This window comes from Fringilla coelebs (assembly GCF_963513975.1).
Source record: "Fringilla coelebs genome assembly, chromosome: 5".
Lineage (NCBI taxonomy): Eukaryota > Metazoa > Chordata > Aves > Passeriformes > Fringillidae > Fringilla > Fringilla coelebs.
In genome coordinates, this window is record NC_140033.1 from 44561569 (window position 1) to 44585376 (window position 23808).

At 48.1% G+C, this 23808-nt stretch overlaps 1 protein-coding gene across 4 annotated transcripts in view; it reads right to left on the bottom strand.

Annotated features, from left to right (window-relative positions):
• NTN4 (netrin 4) overlaps positions 1-23652 on the bottom strand; it is a 46857-nt gene extending 23205 nt beyond the window's left edge. For 2 of the 4 annotated variants that reach the window (XM_084206612.1, XM_084206610.1), the window contains exons 1-3: positions 23524-23652; positions 19496-20025; positions 2622-2900 (exon numbers count right to left, since the gene is read on the bottom strand). In XM_084206612.1, coding sequence (XP_084062738.1) covers positions 2622-2900; positions 19496-20025; positions 23524-23584 — 870 coding nt within the window. In that variant the 5' untranslated portion in view covers positions 23585-23652. Of the gene's footprint in view, positions 1-2621; positions 2901-19495; positions 20026-22658; positions 23210-23523 lie in introns of those variants that run through there. The other 2 variants (XM_084206611.1, XM_084206613.1) reach the window with 2 other exon arrangements.
• Between the last annotated feature and the right edge of the window lie 156 nt (positions 23653-23808).

A 23808-nucleotide genomic window follows, 5' to 3' on the forward strand; every position in this document is an offset into this window, starting at 1 on the left:
CTTCAGCCCCTCACAATATTTACCTTCAAAACCCTCACCTTCTCAACAAAATTGCCAAGGTCTCAAGAAAAAAATACACCCAATGGGAGGAATCCTGTGGCAGCAAGCTGGGCCCATGTCCCACGCTGACCATCCTGGCTCCTTGGGTCAGGGTCCTGTATCAAACCTGCCAGAGCAGCAGCCCCCAGCATTCTCACATACCCACGCTCTTTTGTCAGATCATCTCTGGGTGAGGTGGCTGAAATGCTTCTGGTCACTCTGTGAGATCTGACTGAGACCTGGCAGCTGTGCCCAGTGCTGCTGGGATACCCCAGCTAACTGCCCAGAGCAGCCAAGAGAAAGATAAATATATCACATCTGTGTATTCTGCTGGCCAAGCAGGGACTGAAACTAAGGCTGCAGTTAGGATTTTGCCTGTAGGCTGAGAACAAGTGAAGGGTTAAGAACACTTGCACATAGATTTTTTGGAAAAGTTGTTTGGTTTTTTTACTAAATGATCTTAAACATGCTTAAATTTTGATGTTAACTCTCTAAGTTAGAGCATATTCTTCAGGAGTGGTCTTCTCTAAACAAGCATAAAAACAGAGCCAGATTTTATAAGAGGATTGTGAAATGATACTGTGCTTCCCTGTTTTTGTTGTCCTCAGTTTTACACTGATGGTTCTGATAAAACCCTTGGTAGGTAGAGGTTCATAAAGACTACACTGAAATCTCTATCCACCTCTTGAATGACTGGTCATAATTCTTCAGATTTATGTTTTCTGTGAGTTTTTAAGCTGAAATGTATAAAAATGCTCCTCCTCTGAAATCCTACTCTCTTTTCATTTTTTTGGCTTCTACCACCTTAACAGCCATGGACATCGCAATCTTTTGTCCCTTTTCTGTTCATTCACATGTGTGATGAATTCTTCCTGTTACCTAGGAAATAATTCTCTCTTCCAATCTTGTTGCAATGCTCTGGCAAACCCCAGGCTGGGTTGCACGAGGTGAGTGCCACTGCAGCCTCATCCCACAGGAGCCGGGCACGGACTAGGTTCAGCCAAAACTGGCCCAGCTCTATGATGGAAAAGGTGGTATTGGGAGAGGAAAGCTCTTACCATGCCTTGACCCTCCCTGCAAACCACGGGGCTATGTCACCCCTACACTGACACACCCCTCATGGGACATGCAGGATGAGGGGTAAGTAAAGCACATTATGACACAGCAAAATGAGTCAGCCTCGCTGCAGAAACGTCACCTTTGGGACTCCTGCCACATAAACATTTATAACCAGAGTTGAATTTCACCCTCGGGGCCAGCACAGGGGTTTGTTGCTATTTCTTGCTCTGTTTTCAGTGTGATTTTGGAACTTGCTTCCTTCCCCCAGCCCTGCCTGTTACCTGCACACTGTGGCTACCATAGCCTGTAGCTGTACTGGAGCCCTATTTGGCTGCAGGCTCTGTTACAACTCTAAGTGGCGCTCCAGGGCACGCTCCCATGCCATTGTATCCCACCAAAATACTCCTGAGCAAACAGCACCTTTCAAAGACTTTCACTCTTTCACTCAGGGGACATCTGCAGACAGCAGAGCAGTGCCACTTGAAACAGTCTTATCAATCACAGCGCTGCATGCTTTCAAACTAGTATATTTTCAAGATGTTGCAAGGCTAGCTCTAGTAGAAGGGAAACATCTTGTCTGCTTCATGCCTGAGATTGTAATTTAAGTGAAATGAGAGCTCCCCAAAGAGCTGGACTCCTTACCTAGACTAACTGCCTTTTTAAAAAAAATTGTCTTTCTCTGTCTAACGTTATTCAGCACAGTATGTTTGGCTGTTCTGTCTTTCCCTACTGCTCCTCCTCCAGCAAAGCCAGAGCTTTCAGAGCCAGCCTGGATGAGCAGAAAGGATAAGATGTGCTGGTGGCTGCAGATGTCCCTGGGCTGGCTGGGTACATTCATGCCATGCCACAGGCATCCAATGTGTTGGCCATTGCTGTGTCTGTCACCTGCCCTATGGGTTAGTGGCTCTTGCTTCCCTGGAGTCTAGGTCTTGGTGGGTCCTTAGGAATTTGAGCTCAGAGCTCTTGTGACGGGAATCCTTGAAACCAGAGCACAGAGTTTTTATCCAGAGAAAGGTACTGAAAAGTGCAATAGAAAGCCTGTGAGAGTCAAAACCCATCTCTATCCCCTTGGTTCAAGATCCAACACAGTATCCTTGGATCCTCCAGAAGCAATAGTAGTCACATGATGCCTCGTATCTTCAGAGAAGCTCTCTTCCTCCTTTGTTACCAAAATGCCCTGCATTTTGTATCCTTTAGATATTGTATTATTGCGAGTCAGCATTTGGGGAAAGATGGGTGTCGGCAATTTAATTATTTTTAAAGATTTACCTGAAATAAATAAATTACTGTGGGGCACCTTAGAGGGATGAGAGTTCCACACCAAGACACAAAGGTAGTTCAGCACTTTGGCCTCACATGGAGACCACCTCCTTCGTAAAGACCATTTCTGCTCACTGTGCTTGGAGTCCAGGGCATCACACGTCAAATATTGCATATATGGACCTACACCATACTCTATACCATCCCTTACTATTTTTAAAATTCTGCTTTCTTACAGTGCAGACATGGGTGCATGTACATACCACATGGAAAACCCCAGCCGCCTTGGCGGGCCTGAATCCAGCCACAGGGATGCAGTGGTCAGCGTGGCCGTTGCAGAAGCAGCTGCCCTTGACGATGAAGTCGTAGATGGCGTAGTGCAGGGCTGGCGGGGGCTGCGGCGCCGGGCTGGCCGCGAGGCAGGGACAGCCCTGCCGCTGCAGCAGCCGCACCCGCAGGTTGGTGATCTTCAGCTGCGCCTGGGCCTCCGCGCTGTACGGGTCCTCCGCGGCGTAGGGCGGCGACAGGGCTCGGAAGATCACCTGGGCAGAGAAACACAGCACTGACAGGGCTCGGAACATCACCTGGGCAGAGAAACACAGTGGGTGAAGCAGAAAGGAAGATGCCAGCCAGCCCCGGGGTGGGCTGTGGGGTGAAATGGCAATGACGGCATCCTCCGGGAGCGTGCACCAGGCTCTCATGGTGCTCTTCCTCCTCTGCAAGGGGTGGGAGCAGCAAATTCACCTCCAAATCACTGAGCACAGGGTGACCCCCCACCCCATGATCCCTTGCATTCCTCTCCACAAGAAGTAAGGACCTTATGGGTGTCAAGTGACATTTTGCCATTAACTCAAATCAGAGGTGGGTGCCCTTGCTATGTGGCGTGGCCCAGCACAGGGACCAGCACCTTGCTGGGTGATGTGCATGTGGGGGACTCTTCATTAACATTCCCTCTCCCAGAATGGGTGTATTTTTTCACAAATATAGCTCATATTTCCAAATATTTGGTTCCTATCAGTCCCAGGCTGCTTCCTAGCGGAAAAGTGATTAGGTGTGGCAATTAGTGACAGCAAGCTGATAATCAAGAAAACCGAGATAAGAAAGAAAGGAAAGAGGGGGGCTTCCAAAGTTTAAACAAATACTTATCATTCATTCTTTATTTTAACTTCAGTCTGATTGAATAGGTAAATATTGGCTCAAGCTGAATATTGAGAGCACTAGATAAAAATAACCAATTTTCTTGAAAAGGCTTATTTTAAAGTTTTTGGTCTAGCTGCCTACAATGAGGAATCAGAAACAGCATATACTTTATATGACTACCACTGACATTAAACAATATGTCTATGACATACATTAGCTATTGGTACATTCAACTTACAGTGACACTTTCAGAATAGCTAAGTAGTTTTTCACTGAACAGTCACTGACAGCTTGATGAACTATGATAAACAATATTTGATCAAATCACTTGCGTGCTTGATGGCGTGACGCAGCTAATGGCTCCATGCACTACTCCCAGCAGTGAGTTAAAACCTCTTCAAACTACAGCGCTGCCCCACTGAAACAATCCATGCCACCCAAAATGCTGGCCAGCCTCTTGCAGGCTGCAAGGAGGTGACCATTGTTTCCTGCCCAGTGAGAGGCAAGGCACCAACTTGCTGCTGTTGCTATCAGGGATCACAGCCTCCCGTCCCTAAATCCACTCCTTCCATAGAAAGCAGCTGATACGCTTTAGCTGATGAAGGCTCCCCTTTTATTTGACCAGGATCCACAGATCCTGGAAATAATGACCACAGTGCTGCCAGCTGGCCTGCCCGCAGGCTTTGCCTACCAGCTGCTGCCTCCATCAGCCCCACCACTGCTGGCTCTGCTCCTGGCTGGACCTGGCTTTTCTCCAGGGCTGCCCGAATCCAGCCAGAGGAAGCTTTGTGTCAGCCTGGAAGGAGATTTAGCCTTGTTTTGGAGCTGGAAGGCGGCAGCATGCTTTTGTGTGCCCTGCCAGCCTGCCAAGCACAGTTGCCACCAGCATGCTGGTGACAGCGGGGCTCGGCCATGCTGGAGCTGGGCCTTGCATGCTGGCAAACACATCGTGGCTGCAGTTCTCCCTCCAAAAGGTGTCTGAGCATCTTCTGCCAGAAAGACACGGGTAAGGGAGAAGGTTAACTGGGAGAGGTGGTGAGAGGACAAGGCTGGTGAGCATGCTCCTTGTGCAGAAGTGTTGAGCTCGATGAGAGGTATTAATAAAGAGTAACACACTTCAAAAGAGGTCTTTCCCCCCCTCTTTTTCAGAGATATACAGGGTTTTTTCTTCTTTCCTAAAAATGAAAGTATAAACCAGATATCAGTAGAAACCCAAGTGAACCCCAACTACAACAAGTCTTGCACCTCAACTCAAGGCTTGTTATTTACCCCAATTTAGATCAATGCCACTCTGATCACATTTGCTTGCTAGTGGTTTTGTGAACACAAGATGCTTTCAGATACGGAAAGAAAATTCCTTGGGAAAAATCCAAACTGAAGACATTGATTTCCTTTAAGTGGTCATAACAGAAAATGCTGGCTCAAGAACTTTCAGTAAAAACTAGCATTTTGGGTTTCTTCATATTACATAAATTGCATCTCAGAGAATTCTTTATTTGTCCTAATTCAGATAAGAGCAGGAGAGAAACTATATAAATGGGAACAATTTATGCTAGATGGAGCTGCAGACTTTCCTCTCCTTTTCAGTTTTCCTTGTTTATCTATCCCTGTTTAATGCATGTGACTGATGTTTGTGGTTCTAATAAAGACAATCATAGTAAGGAAATCAATAACCCTGAGTGCCTCTGCACTGACAGAGTTAAATCTTGTCTGTGTGGAATTCAGGGGGAGTTGTGCTGCTGATTTCAATGGAGCCAGTATTCCTGCTCAGACCCTAAAATGCTACAAACATTTCTTTTTATGGCTACATGAAAACAGTGATGCTAAACATGAACTCTGTCTGTAACTCCCAGGGGCTGTGGGCTCTCAGCTGCTCCCCCCTGGCTGTCCTATGCTGGCCTGGCTGTGCCCAGCAGCCCTGGCCTGGGGAGCTACACTGTGCCCTGCAGCCCTGTAACAGAGTGAGCCTGGTCTCAGTGCTGCCAGGACAGTAAACATCCCCATGCCTCCATCCCAGACCCCAGCAGCCCTGCTGTAATGAAATACTAACTAATTATAATATGCAGGGCTAATACTAATACTAACTAATTATAATATGCAGGGCGTCATACAAATAGCAATTTTCTGCTCTGACACAGAAGATTCAGCTGGGATTCTACAAGCCCTCAGACACTGCATAATAATGATAAGGATGTGTTTCCCAGCAAGATTTTCCTGTTCAGTCATTAACATCACTAATTTATCCCAGCTGGTCTCAGGAGTTTGCACATCACTGGGGCCACACTGCCCTTACACAGCTATCATGGGTTTGCACCCCCACGCTTTCCAGCAGCCCAGCCACACATACACACATAGGCAGTGCCAGATTTCCTGCTTCTACCTCTTCTTGGGCTTTTCCATGCAATTGCCCCACCAATAGGATGGGAACAGGGTTTCAGCATCCTCTCTACTAATGAACCATGGTTTGCACAGCAGACCTGACCAGGTTGTCACACCTCTGGTTCTTCTGGCATATCCAAGCTACAGCAATCAGAGGTCTCCTCAACCAAAATATTGCTCAGTTTTAGCAGTGTAGAGGAAGGGTGTAGGAAAAATGGAAAAGAAGACTTTGTCAACATGTGTGTGCTTCTGATGATGTGGTTTTACAAGCCCATTGTCTCCCTGGTGCCATTGTCCGGCCAGGACTCTGTTGGGCAGTGGTCCACAGACACTCTGCAGGCAACAAGCCTCAACAGTAAGCACCCCAGGGTGACCAGGCTTCTGTCTTTCCCACTCAAGTCTCCATGTCTGTGTACAAGGCCTTCTAACAAAACATGAAAACCTGGCATCACAACATTGGGCAGCCGATGTGACCTATGCAGTATGATAGCCCCACGTATGATAGAAAAGACAGCAAAGTGAGGGAGGCCCTGATCTTTACACCAGCAGCTCTGAAATGTATGGACTAATAAAAATATTATATTTTGTAAAACAAGTCAGAAGTAATACATTGAAGCACTCCAGCATTTCTGTGCTTTACATCCATATGATATCCTATCAGAAAGATGTTTTAATTCCCAGTGTTGCTAGGTCACAAAAAAATCTTATGATATGGAATTCTTCTTAAATACAGTCCCAGGAACTGAATCTTTATCTCAGCTTCCACTTAAGTATCTGGCAATAACTCGTGTCACAAACCAGGAGGCAAATAGAACTGTTAAGAAAATATCTAGTCCTTCTGTGAGATGTGGAATGATGGTGTTGGATTCCATGTGCTATAAAAGCAACCTTTGTATGAAGCAACATCAATTGAGGAGTGATTTAAAAGATGCACAGAGATTTTTTTGGCACTCCCCTCCCAAGGGAAGCCCACTCCACTCCCAGAGGAAGCCCATTCCTCTCCCAAGGGAAGCCCACTCCACTCCCAGAGGAAGCCCATTCCACTCCCAAGGGAAGCCCTCTTCACTCCCAGCGAGCAGGAGTGGATAAGCTGTCCCACAGTACCTTGCACATGCCATGGACTAAAAATACTCTGCTCTTCAGCCAGTCCACTGCAGCTGTCTGCATTTTGGTCACATCATTACATAGACAATCTCTAATAAATTTCCACGGGGTTTTGATTTCCTTATGGGCTGTCATGAGCAATTCTTGCTCTGTTGATTATTTCACAAGTTCTAGTGGCAGAAGAAGCCTGAGCTCCTCACCCTTCTGCAGATGCAGTAATGTAGCCCTGTATATAAATAAAGCAGCAGCCGTGGACGTGGTGCACTCAAGTAACCACTTGCACCACAATGACCTTGATATATAAATACATAAAGTCCCTTTGCAAGAAGTACCCTAGTATGTTTATGTGTGAGAGGCAATAAAAAGACATCTTTATATATATCTCCACAGTGGGAAGGAAAATGCTAATGAATGATTCTGACAGCAACAAAACAGACTGTGAAGTCAAAGTTGCTTGAGGAAGTCAACAAAACCTATGAAAGACTTGCCAGGACCAAAGGTTTCTCAATGAGTCACGGGCCCTCCACTGAATGCAGCTGCAAGGGCCTGGACTTTTGTCAAGATGCAAGTGTCCAGAGCAATGGAATGGGACCCTGTGGGATACAGAAGCCTGTGACATTGAAGAGACATGAGTGATCCACAAAAGTTTCTTCCTCACATACCTTCAGAAACAGGCACAGTTACAGAGGCTTGCAGCTGCTGTGCACATGCCCGTTCCCTGGGTCCCTGCACCTGGCCAGAGGTGCCACGCTCCAACCTCCAACTGAGAGCCTGGCCTCAGCCAGGGGTGGACAAAGAATGGATAGAAGACAAATGGATAGAAGACTCAAGAAGCATGTACACATGGGAACAAGCCAACAAACAGGAATACGGCAGAAATAAAAGCAATAAACAAATATTAAAAACATAACCACATTTTTACTCGGTTGTAAGTGAAAACCAGGGTGGTAACATTGCATAAAGTGATGTGTGGTTGTTTCCAAAAGAGACTGATGAACTCTACCCTGTATTGTCTCACCTGGATGCATGAAAATATATCTATAATTACTCTACAACAATGACACATCCATATTAGTGATTCATGTAATTAGCTCAGGGGCATTAGATAAATTCAGTACTGCTTTATTTGATTTTTGCTGGTAGATTTATCCCTTTCAATGCATTTTACAGGAACAAATGAAAAAATAGGATGAATAAAAACAACGAAAAGTTTGTTGTCTTACCCAGATAGAAAGCAAAAGCAATGAGGGATGTGCACCACTTTACAAAAGGGCATATGATGTCCAAGTAAGTGTTTAACACAAAAGTTAAGGTGTGCATTAGGAGTCTGCAGGGACTCTTGGTATGTAGGCACTAAATAAATGTGCTTAATTGGCTTGTATTCTGGGGCCCTGTGGAATCTCTACGCCGCTGGAAGTGATCTGATTTATTTAGTGCCTGGACAAGGCTCTGAAAATGTAGGCAGTAAATGCAGTGGTGGAGCTCTGCCAGCACATCCAGGACCTCAGCCTTTGCCTCCTGAAAAATTTCCCTCAAGCACAACAAGCAGCTGAGGTTAGGCACTGCTTGCCTGGTGCTGGGGCTGAGGTGAAAGCAAGCCCTTATCTCTGCCATCCTGGCCCTGGGATTCCCAGCTGTGTGCCCAGCATTGCCTCACATCTGCTTGTGCTCACAGGCCTTGGCTTTCACTCAAACGATGGCACAAGCTGAGATTGTCCATGCTCTATCCACTGCATGGTACACCTCTGCCATCCCCCAGCCACTGCCTGCCTGCACCCCGGCCTCCTGCACCTCCCTCCAGGCAGCCCCGCCATCCAACAGCCCAGGAACTCTCCTGAAGGCACTACCCAAAGGTGGCAACTGCTTTCAGCCTTGCCTGCTCTTCTTCAGAGAAGCTTAGTAGGGAAATTTTATTGTGGCACGTTCCTGCTCACTAGATGTAAAAGTTACAGGTAGTCAGTTCTGATGGTAAACATTATGGAAAGATCCCAGGGAGCAATTTATTTTGTAGAAATGTGTAACTAAAAATATGAATAATGATGCAATATGTGTGCCAACTGCCAACCTACCACAGAGTCTGCTTTCGACTTCCACCCCAGAAATGTACTAGAAGCAATAAGCTCATCATAACTACAAAAGCTGATTGATGGAGCTGGATGTAAATTTAGCTACAGAAATGCAATGCCAGTGAGGTGCTCCCCCTTCAAAGACAGTGTTCTCACACCTTTTTCCCACACCCTTCCTTGGTGACCTTCAGTGCTGCAGAGGAACCTTGCAGCTAAGACTGTTCTGTGCTTGTCCCCCTGTGCCTTCCCAGGAAAGAGTAATTAAACTTCTCACACCACAACACGAGCAGGGAAGATTGATGTGAGACTGTCTTACTGCTCATCTGAGGATGGCTTGACTTTCAAGGCTTGCTGCGCCATGCAGCAAGACTCAAGCTGCAGCAATGAATCTAATTTGGTACCTTTGGGGAACATGAACAGTCCTACTTGCCCTGACACCCTGACGCCTTTGGGGATCTTTTTTGTTGTTTTATTTTTTTACAGTGGGAAGCCTCAGACACAGGAGCTGCCTGGTTTAACAGGCCACCCTCAGCAGGAGCAGCTCAGGCTCACCTGCTGTCAGATGCACAGTTTAAACACCAGACCTAGTGCAGGCAACAGCCAGCAGATTCTCTGCCCTCATACACCTTCTGAGAGAGACACATACTCTGCAGGCAGCTTCTTTTGTCTCCCACTTTCAGTACTGAGGGTGCAACTCTATGCTAGCATTTACCCTGCTGGTCAGTATTTTAGTTTCTGGGATTTTCTGCATCAGTGTGGTCAGTCTGCTAGGCTCTCCTTGGCTCTTCCTAGTGGGCACAGCTGTGTCTGCAGAGGAATATTTTGCTACAGAAATGGGCCCTGTGCCATTGCACTGCATGTATATCCATGTCCCTGCCCATCAGACCCCTCTAAAAACCTCGGAAACCACCGTCTAACTTCAACCACCTTTTGGAGATACAGCTTAAATGTTAAGCTCCTGAAAGTTTTAAGAAAACAATCTCATGGCTTCACAAATTTAAGCCTGTTGGACTAGTACCCCTGTGAAGAAGGCTGATAGGGCCACAAAGTTGGCACCTCCTGCTAACAAAACAGACTTATTTCATATATATTACCACACCGAGCAACAAGATTTTAGGAGAGAAACCAATGTGCATCTCTGTGCTGTGTTCATTGCAATGACTCTAGGCTAAAAAAAGACAGATTTGCTTTTGGCAGATGCTGCAAATAAATCACATGGTGTGGAAAGTTCATCAGCCTAAGCTGGGCAGGTATTACCCACCAGCTCCTCTGAAACACTTCTTTGTATTTCTGGCTGTCAGACCAAGTGGACTGCAGGGAAGAAGAGCCTCTTTTGCTTGTGGAGAGGTCAGACCACCCCCATGGTGTGCACTTCAGCATCACCTGGATGAGGTGAAACAGCAACAGAAATTGGGAAACCTGCCTTGCCACTGCAGAGAGGAGACCATCAAAGACACTAAGGTCACAGTGAGCATTGGAATCTTGCAGGCCACAGCATTTGGCACTTGATAAACATCCCCAGGCAACCATGACAGTAAGCCACTGTGTAGCACCACCAGTAGACCCTGAGCTCCTTGAGACGCTGGAGAAATGGCAGCAGCCTTAACAAGGCTCCTTCATATAATTTGACATAAGACAGCACTTGGCCCATGCCTCCAGTCCTTCTGCAGTCTTTTATAGCACATAAATCAAGGCAAATAATCCCTTGCCTTACAATCCAAAATTTATGTAATCTTACAAAGACTTCAGGACAAAAATCCAACTATTTCAAATAATCATCCCTCCCAAATTAATTTATACCAAGATAACTTTTGTCTTTTGTGAATCTCAAAGCATTCTTCTGCCATTCTCAAAAGCGAGAAGCTGTCCAGGAAGAGGTCCAACTCACATGCAGCAGTTGACCAGTGAGGGGCTGGAAAAAGCACAAGGAGAGCTAGGGAAGACCCTTGGGATTTCTCCAGGATCCTTGAAATCTCTGGCAGTAATCAGCCAGATGAAAGTCATCTTCTCAACTTTTCTTCAACATTCAACTACACAATTTCATTAGATGAAAATGAAACACTGCTAGGTCATTCCTGTCTTCATGCAGTCAATGATCACAGAAGTAGTGTTCTTATCAGGAAAATCTCACTACAGCTCAAACCTCTTGGATTTCTTCATCTCCAGTTAATAGTGCTTCTCCAGTAATTCATAATTCATTCCACAATGGCTCCATTTTGCTTAACCATTACTTTTGCTCATCAAACAGATAGAAACACTCAGTTTCTTGGCTCACAAAACCCTCCAGATGCATGATATCATTGGCTATGGACTATCAAGGAAAACAATTATTGCCTTTTTCTCATCTTTAGAATCACCGTTTCCAAGGCTGTGCTAGCCCAGTCAGAAAAATGAAGCAGCGCATCCCAGCTGATTATATGAAGTCCTTTGACCCATCAGCAAGAAAGATGGTATTTAAATACTCATCCCTCCAGCAATTCCCCTCCTTTCCCCATCCCCATAAAAGATTTATGTTCTCAGCCTTGGCCGGCTGGTGGTATCTGTTGTGCTTATGGAGGACCAAAAAAAACCTGGAGCTACCTCCAAAGAGCCAGACAAAGGACTGGGCTTGCTTCTTCATTGGCAGGGCTGTAAGAAAAGCTGGCTCACTCCCCAGAGCTGCAGAATAACCTCTTTAACAGCTTCTGAGCAAAACACACCACTGCAAAAGCCTGAAAGGCAGCAGGTTAGTGTGTCAGTAACTGCAATGGTACTGAGGATCAAGGGGATTTTCTTTCAGCCCAAGAGTAACACAATTCCATGAATATTTTTCAGCTGCTCTTGTTTATAATGAAAAGGCTTTGTGTCTATAGGACTGTCTGCTTGAACTACCATGAGATACACTTAATTCTAGGAAAAAGAACGTTTGTTGGAATTATATGTAACTGCACACTATCAGAAAGGTCACAAGAAGCAGCACCCCTTTTCAATCCATAGCTATAGATTCTGATTACTGGAAAGAGGGATGCTGCAGAAAGACCGGTGGTAAAAGACTCATAGCATATGCATTGAGTAAACTGGGTTCTGGACATTAACTTCTTTTCTTCCTGTAAAATGTTACCCATGGAGAATTTGAGAACTTCACCATTTGTGTAGGATTTTGAATGTTGTTAGAGTGGGTACCTCACACTGACACCCACTGTTGCATGGAAATTAACCTCAAATGAGCTTTTGATCCAAAACTTCTGAGACATGTCAATACATTGCTTTAGGTTACACGCTTCCCATGGAACCAGCTGTATCCAGGAATCCCAATGAGAAACATGGCAGTCCTACTTTCTAGCCAGAGAACTGGGAGCTGAATAAGTGAGCTAGCCTTCTCTTCATGCCAAAAATGAACTGTGAAATGAAGCAGTGGGGTGCAGTGCTTGAAGAGAGGCTCCGGAGGCACCGCTAAAATCCCGTGGCGCTTTTCTCAAGGGAAGCAATAGTCCCGCTAAGAAGGCCAGATGCCAATTTAGAGAATTAAATTCTGCCTACCCAAACTCCTCTTGTTTCATGTGGGTACAGTGCTCTTCACGTCCTACATAAGAAGTTTGGAAAGGGTCTCCTGGAGCCCTGGGACCCATTCCCTCTTGCTGTTGGCAGCCCACAATATCTCCCCTTTCACAGACTGGTCAAACTCCCTCCAAAGAATAATTTGTTTTAGCCATAATTGGAGGTCGATCCAGAAGCAGTTAGAAACTTGCTGTTCCAAACAGGGGACTGCTGATATGCACTGTTAAACACTGGCTATGCTCCATCCCAGAGGTGGCTGCATTTCAAGAGCTGGCCAAGCAGAGGGCCAACCCCCAAGTGCCAAAGCACTGGGAAATCCAGGAAGAAAAGGAGACGATCCTATGGGCTACTTGTAATGGGAGAAATCATGCAGAGGATCATGGGGCTGGTTGGAGAAGCATCTTGCTCTTCACATGCCCTTGTCCTTCAGAGATGCTGAGCATCCAGGAGGCCTCATAAGAGGACATGTCACTCCTCTAGGATGGCCTAGGATGGGAGAGGGATTTGTCACAGCCAGGTGAAAACTAACCTAAAGTTTCTCCTTTTCCCCTGATTCGCTTTTTTCTGCCCCATTATTTAAAGGGAAAGTCTCCCCTCCTCCACTGTTGGAAACTTGCACCAGTTTGGAAACCCCCACAGTGCTTGGGAAGATGGGCTTCCCCACAGGAAGGAAAGCTTGAGGACCAAACTAAGGGATGCACTTCCCCACAGCCAACAGCAAGGTGGCTGGTGTGCGATGGTGTCCTGCCAGTGTGCTGCTACTGCCAGCTGCCACAGCCTGAGATTTCTAGGCTCTAATATCATTTTATTGACTCCAGCCTAGCCTTATTTACTTCATCTCATTAACTATTCCCCTATTAATCATTATTCTTGTGCTTACGAAACATCGGTCCCCATGTCTTGCTAGGTTTAGTGATATGATGCAAAGAGCTGGGCAGGATTTGGCCATCCCCCCAACCACACCTAGCTGAACAGACTCTCCTTTGCACACAGCATTTCTGAACACAGCCAAACTATTTGTGTTTTTCCAAAGATAGGATGATCAGGAAGACACGCTTAAAGAGGTCTTTTTCCTACAAAGTGCACTTCTACAAAGTGTAGAGATGGGACTTGAAAACATACTTCCCTAGCTATGTCCTCAGACATCCTGAGCACTGCTGAACGCCTGCCAGGTTTCCTCTTTCCTTCTCATCAGTTTGTTTTCTTTCTGTGCAGATGTCAGTGGCACAGGACAATTAAAAAAGATGTTTGCAGCCCTCTAATGGGTTGACATCCCAGGCGGTTTTGAGGTTATTCTTGCATATTTGCCCTGGTCCTTTGTGCAGTCCTGCAAGTGACTGAACTCAAATCTCCTGTTACCCACAAGGTCCTTGAAGGACCTCAGCACAATGTAAAATGTAGCTTTAGTTAAGGACAATAATGATAAGCTTGAAAACCAAGCTCATTTGGGCCTAAAAGGAAAAAAAGCCCAACCAGGCTGAGGTGTCTACAACCTAAAATCAGGACTCAAATATAAAAGTTACTGACCGTCTTTAACTCCTATTTGTTTCGGCAGTGAGCCGAAATTGCAACCACCCACTGTCTGTCATGGTCAGACTTCTGAGTAGAAATCATTCCACTGTGGAGAGCAGTTTACTTCTGCTCTATGCAGCCAATTTCAGGTAAAACCAGTAGGACTGGTGTCCAAATCCTCAAGGAAGAGAGGCAGACTGCGTGCAGTAATAGAGAAAGGCAAAATGTATGAAGGATTTTCCGCTATGGAAGGCGCGAGATCAATAAAATGCTCGGTAAGACACGCATCCCACAGCAAAACGGTGGGAATGTGATGTTTCAAAAGTTAAAAGCATGTTAGAATTTGTTGCTGGAATATAGTCAAACTGCAAATATGCCTCTTCTATAAATAGCAAACAGCAACAATAGCTGAGGTCTCCAAGTGATTTATTAGCAGTATTCTGAATAGATGAACACTAAAATAAGTTACTAATTTGCTAAAATCTTGTCAAGGAGACTCTGCTTCAGTAAGCCCTTTTATCCTGGAGCTTGTCTAAATGGGGACACTCAGGCGAGCTAATCTGAATTGACCACAGATGGGAATGTAAAGTGAATGAGATAATTGCATTGCAGAGTGGACAGTCACTCTCACTCACAGTTAAAGAATTAACATCTGCTAAGGGCCCCTTGAGCCCTCAACAGTGATCCTTAGCCAAGGATAATTTTAAGATTAGTGTGTTGAAAAGGAAATATTAATATAATCTGAACTATGAGAGGGAAGATAGCCTATGCATACTAGTAAAATTAGTATTCCTGTCTGAGCATGAAGCTGAAAGAGTTTATTTCTGCATCTTGTTTACTTAGATCAGATTATGTTTGGCTGGTGGATCCAGTTCTGATTTCCTTTGCAATAATGTGGCTGAAGGGTTACACCCTGAAAAACAATGAGAATACTCAGCATTTGTAGCATTTTTGTATGATTCAGGCTAAAACTTGGCCACAGCCCTTCTCTTAAAACACTGGTGATACAAGGTTAACGTTTAGAGGTTTCTGCCTATGCTTAACAAACTGCTGTTGTGAAACAATTAATTCACTGTATTAAGCACAGGGGAAGTCTATAAAGACCTCTCTGCATGCAGCTGATCTGATATTATTCCCTGACCTGGGAATGTGCCCCTTCACAATGTTGCAAATCCAACTCTTCAAATAGACAGATGCTTGAAGCTAGCTGGAAACCCAGGTTGGCTGTACCCAGACTGGATGCCAGGGCAGGAGGTGGGCACCCACCATCTGCCTCCTTTCCTGTTCCCTACTGAGGAGAGGCTCAGTTGGTTTGTTTGGCTTCTGTATACCTGCAGAGAGAAATCACTGACTACTTTGTTGATCGTTGAAACAGTGGTTCTTTCTTGCATGAGGGCAGACTGCAGCCAGGCTGCCCTGAGGTCTCTGGGCACATGCTGACCTGTGAACTCAGGCTCACTTCCACCAAGAAAACTATTTAGAGCAAATCCAGGGCACTTCAGTGCAGTGTTCCTGACATCAGTACAGCCTTCCACCTCTTTGCTTGGCAGTTCTGCCCAGATTTGTCCTTTCCTTCCTAATCCCACTCATGGCTGTTGATCCTCCATCTCTTGCCTGCCTCAGGCTGGAGCTGCATCCACATCAGAGATAACCAAGTCCTGTGGACTTGCAGCATCAGGGACAGGTAGCAAAGAGGAGCAGGGACCTACCAAGCTCCTGATGAGGTGATTCTACCCCTCAATAGACCATCCACGTGGTGTGGATGACGCAATTACCTTGCCTGGTTCCCACTGCTGAGGTGGCACCCAGCTGAGGTGACAGCAGCTTTCCAAAAGTATTGCTCTTCCAGAGCTCTCCAGCACCGCAGTCCCACCACTGCATAGGCAAGCCCAGAGTCACACTGCTACAGGAGGATGAAAGGCATCTCCCAGAGCCATTTCAGCATTTCTGAGGTCTGGGTCTTTGAAATGAACCTAGAGACTTGGCAGCTTGTTTTCTACACGATCATAAATCTCCTCAAGATCAACATGATGGCAAATTCTGACGAGGGAGGATTTTTGCCATAAGAGTTGAAGTAAGCATCTGAGGAATGACTCATGATGATGAGGGCAGAATGCAAAAAGTCTGACCTTTCTTTTTAATAAAAAGTGAAGCAGATACACCTTTGACCCAAATTAAGTTGGGTGATATATTGAAAAAGGCCCTAAGCCCCTGAGTACTGCAGGGTACTGCACACTGCTGCCCTGAATTTGGTCTTGCAGGTACTGTAACAATGAGCAGAAATGCAGGTGGATCAGCACTGCCTGTTCTTTACAGAGGGTAAAACCAGAAACCACCAGCCCAACAAGCTGCTGTCTCTGTGCCAAACTCCAGTGATATTTGGGGTGAGTCACCACCACCTGCAGCCTCACCTGAGACAAACTGCTCATCCAAGAGGATAGACAGCAGTGAGTGATTTGCCAGCACCATGCAGAGAGACCCCAACATCCTGCAACATCCTGCAACATCCTGCAAGCCCTTAACACCGTGCCCAGAAATGCACGTGTGGCACTGAAATGTCTGAAGTGTGAGAGAGCAGCACACAGACAGTGCGACACGTGGTTTGGATCATGGGTTACAGTTGTTACATCCCAGCTAAAAAAAAATAAATTTAAAAGGTCCAAAAGAAACCCAGTGGCCCTCACAGAGTTTGTAGTTGTGCTTTAAAGAAGATGAGTAATACCCTTCAGAGTAATGAGTAACACCCTTCAGACATGGACATTTTGAATGACTGCATATTTGAAACCACTGTTTCGAGTGAAATTACTGTTTCCATATGTCTGAAATTAGGTGCTACCAAAGTGGGAGTAAAGCACAACATAACTCCAAACAGAACACAAAATTCTGATGTTTCTTTAGGTCAGATACATGTTGCTATTGGCAGCTACTAGTAATTGCTGGAATGCAGCACACTGTAATAAATTAAATGTGATATTTGCTAAGCATGCAGGCTTGCCATCTGGAGAGCTGCTGCTATTACTTTGCAGGTAAAAAGTGGTGTTTAAGTGCAGGAAACTGAAGTGTACCATGTGAGCAAAATCTTCTAAGCTCCAGCCCCTTGGATGCAGTATTTGTTTAAAACTTGGAACAATTATATGCTCTTGACTTTTATAGCTTCTTTGCAATAACACAGACTAAAGCCATGCCAAAAGAAGAGGTCCCCCAGGAGCAAGCTCAGTACATAGCCTCTCTTTGCAGCATGCTACTGCAGATGCATCAAACAGCACCAGTTACTCTTCTTCTTCAGACAGGCATTGGTTTCTACAGACAAGACCTTGATTCCACTGTCCCCAGATTGCACCAGCCCAGAGAGGAGCTAGCCTGAGGTTGGGATTTGTACAGTTCCTCTCCTGGCAGGGACAGCACCATCCTGGTGTGCAGTGACCACAATGAAAACTGCACCAGGATGCTAGCAGCAGGGGACCCAGTACCAATGAGGCAAATACTGCCTTGTAAGATGCCCTGGGTTTCTCATCCCCGAGTAAAAATCCCTGGAAAGCTAAAAAAGGAGCATGCAAATCATATACCCAAGAGAAGTCCCACTGGCTGGCCTGAGTGGATTTCTCCATGCCCCCCATCACAGGCTAGCATAACTTCATGATTCAGGTGGGACACAGGGCTGGCACAAGTAATGAGGGCCTGAGAAATTCCCAGTGGTGCACATACACCCTTCCTTTTGTAGGTCTTTCTTTGTAGCTAGCTCTGATTCAGAACCACAGAATTATCTGGCTGAGAAAAGACCTTCAAAGATAGTTGAGTCCAACATCCCTGCCATGGGTAGGGACACATTTCAGTAGATCAGGCTGCTCAAAGCCCCATCCAGCCTGGCCTTGAACACTTCCAGGGATGAGCCAGTCACAGTTTCTCTGAGCAACCTGTTTCAGTGCCTCATGACCCTCATAATTAAAAAATGTCTTATGTACAACCTAAATTGATTTCAGTATAAAACTGTTGCCCCTTGTCCTGTCAGAAAAGGCCATGTTGAAAAGTCTTTTTCCACCTTTCTTGTGAGCCCCTTTATGTATTGCACTCTGAAAGGAAGTTAAGGCAGCTTTTTGGGGGCACAAGCAAAGAGTGGCAAGAAAAGAAAGGTAGCACTTTTTCTCAGCATTTGATTTAAAATGAAATAGAATAGTCACCCTGGATCTATCTGACAGGTCTGGAGATTCCTTGTTTCCCAGCTGATGAGGGCATGGAACAGCTTCTCCCAGAGCAAGACATTGGCTGCCTCCTGGGACACAGCTAACAAAATGCACTTTAGTGAAAAAACAGCTCCCAGAGAGTGCAGAGAGTGGCTTCCTAGCCAGAGCATGGCACGAGGTGACCACAAGTGATTGCAAAGGGATCTGAACACATGATTTTTCTCAACATGAATGCTGGTCTCCAAGGATCAGGCTTTTGCCTTAAAACCAGCTCTCAGCAGAAACTGCAATGACATAAGTGATTTCCTGATTGACCAACCAGATTTTATCTTTTCTCTGTGTTAGGCCAGAGAGAAATTGTAAATTTGGTCAAGCTTTCGGGGAAGTTCATTAAATTAGGCCACTAGAGGGAGCAGAGTCCAGGGCTGGTGACCGGGGATGCGTCCCCACGAGTGGGGGGACGCAGGAGGGCGATCCCACGGCCGCTCCCAGGGGAAGCTCCCAGCACCGGGGGACGGAATTGCACATTGGTAAGAGCATTATTGGTAGCGCCTCCAAATGCATCACTCGTTATCTGCTGTTTCTGATAGTGAAAATCGTCCGACTTTCATGTATATTTTTCTTCTTAGCAAATATGATGTTTGTCTTCCTTTTCTTCCAAGTTCTTTTCACATAAGTGTGCACAGGAAAAAAAGACAAAGTATAAGTTTTAAAATTACCTGGCTAACCTGGTTTATGGGAACCATACTTCAGTGCCAGGTGAATAGCTACTTCTACTGGTTACGTGCCTGCTTCTCAGCAAAGGCAGTCACTATTAAAAGTCAATCTGGTGATTATTCATTTTAACATAGTTGCATTTTGGTCAGACTGATTTGCATCACCTTAAACCACACGACTGCAAGATCAGGAGAAAGCTGTCCAGAGTGGCATTCCCTTTGGCATTCCTGAGGAATCAGCAGCACGTGCCTAGGTTGCCGTTGTGTAGCGGGGCTCAACAGGTGAAAGGAAAGGAGTATTTTTGAAAAGAGAGGGACTGTGAACGCAGCAAAGCAAGAGGCAGGGTGGTACATCACCTAGGAATGAATTACGTTAATTCACCTTGTGAAATACGTGCGATGACAAGAGGTGCCGGTGCAGTGAATATGAAGCGCAAACACGGGTGCAGGGAGAAAGGGGGCTGGAGCAGGGGCTCTCTCGTCCCAGCCCAGGCAGACTTACCTCTCCTCCAGTGCAGGGGAAGGGGCTCGAATATCTGGAAGTGCAAATGGCTCCTCTCTGCCTCACGTCATCCTCCAGCCCGAAGGTGGCCGAACAGTTAGCAGCAAAGTATTTGTAAGGCTTCCACGTCTCGCCGAAGTCCTGGGAGCGCTCCAGCACCATGGCAGCCGGCCTGGGCGACTTGAAGACCATGATCAAGTGAGTGAAGTAGAAGGCGGCTTCCAGGTCCAGGCGGATGCTCTCGCGGGCGGCATCCTGGGCCGCCTGCCACCAGGTGCGGGGCAGGCGGAACGGGGAGTCGGCCATGGCGGCGGGGGGGTGCGCCAGCCCGGCGTGGGCCCCGCTGCAGCGGCCGCACGAGGGGCGCCGGCAGCGCCGCTCCGCGTCCTCGCTGTAGCTGCAGAAGGGCTCGGCGGCGCGGCGGCCGCAGGACGTCTGGGTGCGCAGCGCCCGCCCGTGCGCCAGGTTGCCCATCCGAGGGTTGCAGGCCTTCTCGCAGGGACTGCCCGCCGCCGCCACGCCGCGCAGACCTGCGGAGGGGCAGAGAGAGGGGCTGCAGGCGGCTCCTGAGCTGGGAGCACCTCGCCCCGCCGCAGCAGACGCGTCTGCCCCCGCCGAACACGGCACCGTGTGCCGCTGGTACCCGCAGAGCCCTGGAGGGACAGCGTGGCACTGCTGCTCAGCTCTCCCCTTTGTGAAGCTCAGTGCGTCTATAAAAGCAAAAAAAGCCACCCCAAAAACTTTCAGGGTTTCCCTGCGCTTGGGAAGATCCCTACCTATCAAGAGATGCAGAGCAGGCAGCAGACAGGGCGAGAGATGAGTACGCCCTGCCCTCCGGCCCCCGGCACCGGAGCAGGGCTGAGGTTTCAGGACCAGGCCACCCATGCCCCGAGGCCTGCAAAGGGGTCCAGGTGGCACTGGGGAAGTGGAGAAAGGCAGAAGAAAGGCAAGCTGCCGCCAAGGCAGCATGCTGCCACGAGGCCAGGAGGCTGCCATGGGTGACAGCGCTGCTGCAACGCAGCCCACCGTGCAGCACATCAGGTGTCAGGGTGTGAGAGCCCGCAGGAACATCACCTGCCAGCAAGCACCTCGGGTCTTCACCCCCTTTCCCACCATTCCGTCCCTATCCCAAATTTTCCCACAATCAGAAACTGCTGCTGACACCAGTGTTTAATTGTAGCATGGCTTAAATTGGGAAAGGCTGTTGCTGGTGAGTGTAAATGGAAGGGAAAAAAAAGTTTTGGTTGAAATTATACTGGCAAGCTCCACAGAGCCGCACAGCTGAGGCTCTGTGGTTTTTGTTCAAGCTTTTCTGGAAGTCCTGTCAGTTTTAAAATCCACAGTTATAGAGTCAAAGAAAAATAAAATCACAATGGGCTTTACTGTGAAACCATGTAACTCTCACACGTAATCAATGGAACTCTTGGTGCAGCAATGCTTGATTAGAGCTCTCCAACTTTTTATTAATAAATTTCAGAGTAGGTTTAAGCAGTATTTGGGGAATTGCTTAATATAAAAACAATCTCTGTTGACTTGGATGTGTGGAGGTCACAGCATCTGAGGTGCATAATGTCTTCTTTATCACCAGGCCGGTCATACATGGTCAGCTTTGTGCACCAATTAATGTCTTCTTCTTGGCATTTTTGTTATGTCTGAAGGTCATTTCAGTTTAGCATCCAATAAATCCTTTATCTTGGGCTTATTCAGCTTTTTGCCTACAGGGTCATAGTTACAATTAAGCTACGTTATGCACTAGCAGTGCTAAGCCTTCCGAGCCTGACAGCATCCCCCACTTCTCAAGAAGCACCCTGGATAAAAACCGTTTTTACCACAAAAGTTCTATATGGGTTTTCTATAGCATTTCCTCAGAACAGCTGTGGAGCACTGCTTGCTACACACTCAGTACAAGGCACTTCTGAATCCAGCCTCTGGATTTCACGGGGTGAGCAGTCTTGGGAAAGTTTTAGTGAATAAAAAATGCTCAGTCCGGTTAGCTTCCTAGAGTGTGCCGGTAAAGCTGTGTTGGAGATGACCTATAGTAACTGTGCAGAATACGTTTGCTACAGAAAAGTAAACAAACAGATCTGTAAGTTTAATGTAATTTCATCTACAACTCCCGAACATCCTTTTCAAAGCGTTGTATAAACATTAACTAACCTACGTAGCTCTCCTGAGGGGTAGGTAAGTTAAGTGCTATTATCATATTATCAGTTAGGCCAGCCAGTGGTTGGCCTAATTTATGTCTTTGGCTGCTTTCCTGGATTCTTTGGCTTACGTGTAACACAGTGCAGTTGGCTGCTACGCAAATAGATGAACACTTACTGCGGTTCCCTCAGTTGTGGGATTGCAAAGCAGATTTGGGAAGTGGTAGGAAGAGCAGGGCTCAATCAGCCCCACCAGACAGGTTGAGATTACTGTTTGTGTTCATCAGGTCCTTTTGTTTTTTGCACACCAGACTGCTGCCTCCAGGAATGCGGTGGAGGAGGATCTGGTCAATGGGAGGTTTCCCCATGACTGCAGTTGGTGGTAGGGCTGTCATAGACGGCCCCAGGGCAGGGACAAGGCTCTGCCTGAGTCCAGCTGGGAGGGGTTGGCTACAAAATCCCATGTCAGATGCCGGGAGCTGAGAATATTTGATTGCTCCCAGCTCGGGGTATGCTCCAGCCCTGGTCATGCACGGTCACTGACTGCAGTTGTCTTCGGGCCAGGCATTGAGGGTCCCTTCCTCAGCAGGGATCAGAGCTGGGGCAAGGGACCTTGGCTTCAGCAGGGTTTGAGAAATGCTGCTGGCACACAGATGTGGGTCCCAGGGGCAGAATGGGGGGAGAGGAAACCCCCTTTGAAAGGGTGTTTGTTTTCACTTGAATTGGAAAAGAGTTGCATGACCGATGCAGAGCACTTCGTGTTATGAGAAGTGACAGCTTTCTAGTGTAGCGCTGGCTGCCACAGGAATTCAGTAAAAGGACAAACTGAGAGCATAGAGATTTCTATGCTGGCAGTCACAAGTTCTCAACAGGTCTGCCACAGCACTGGAAAAGGTGCTTTTCCCTACTGCATTTAATGCATCTGCCCAACTAAATCTTCCCATTCTATCTACTGTACATGCCACCGGACTGGGATCTTCAGTAATGAGTAAGAGCATGCAGCAAGTACCATGACTCACCTGGGAAAACATCCATGGAAAATCATATGCTTCCTGCTTAAGCATTTTAACAACACATGCCTTGTGATGTTTCGTTTATATCTTGTGCCTGATTAAATGTTTGTTTCCCATCTGAGCTTTTTTCTTCTCTTTAAAAAAGAAATTTGGCACTCGCCTTGCACCCGGCCGAGGAAGCGTTACGCAAACTGTTTATGCCCGAGTGTGTCTGCTGCGGGACCCCGCTGCGGGCAGCTCTGAGCGCGAAGTGTTTACCCTGCGGGAAGGGGCTTTGGAAACCCTGCCCGCCCTCCTCCGCGCCCCGACGACTCGGGGCACCGCCGCCCAAAGCGCCTGCGGAGCCCTCAGCGCCCCGCCGCTGCCACCCGCAGCGCTCCGCAGCCGCTCCGCGGCATCCCCCGAAGCCCCGGCCCGAGCCCACCCGGCTCGCCGGCCCGCCGGAGGCTCCGCGGGCAGGGGCGGCCCCGCGCAGCACAGCGCGGCGCGGCCGGACCCCTCTTTGTCTGCGGCGCGGGGCGCGGGGGGGACGCGCATCCCGGCCCCCGCCTTTCCACACCCATCCGCGCACGCCGCGCACCGACACGCACCGCATGTGCGGACACAGGCGCACCCATATGCGCGCACACATATGCGTACGCAGACGCGAACGTGCGTGTGTGCGGACACGTGCGGACAGAGACCGACGCGTGCGAGCAAAGTGCGCGCACGCCCGCGCGGTTCCCCGTGCGTGCGCGCACCCGCGTACCCCGCGCGCGCGGGCGCGGACACTCCAGCACACGCGCGTACCCGCACACGCACACGCGGCGCGCATCTACCTCGCACGCCCGCGGAGGACGGAGAACGCCGAGCGCGGCCGGTCACGACCCACCTGCAGCGGCGGCGGCGGCGCCCAGCAGCAGCAGCAGCGCCAGCCGCATCCCGCGCCCCATGGCCGAGCGCCCCGTGGCCGCCCGCCCTGCGCGCCCCGCCGCCCCGCGGCGCGACCGGCCCCGCGCGGCATCAGCGCCCCGCGCGGCACCGCCGCCCGCCGCGCACCGCGCCGCCCCGCGCCGCCCGCCGCCCGCCGCGCAGCGCCCGCGCACCGCCCCGCGCCCCGCCCCGCCCGCCGCCGCCCTGCCCTCCCGCCCGCCCGCCGCGGCCGCCGCGCCGCGGG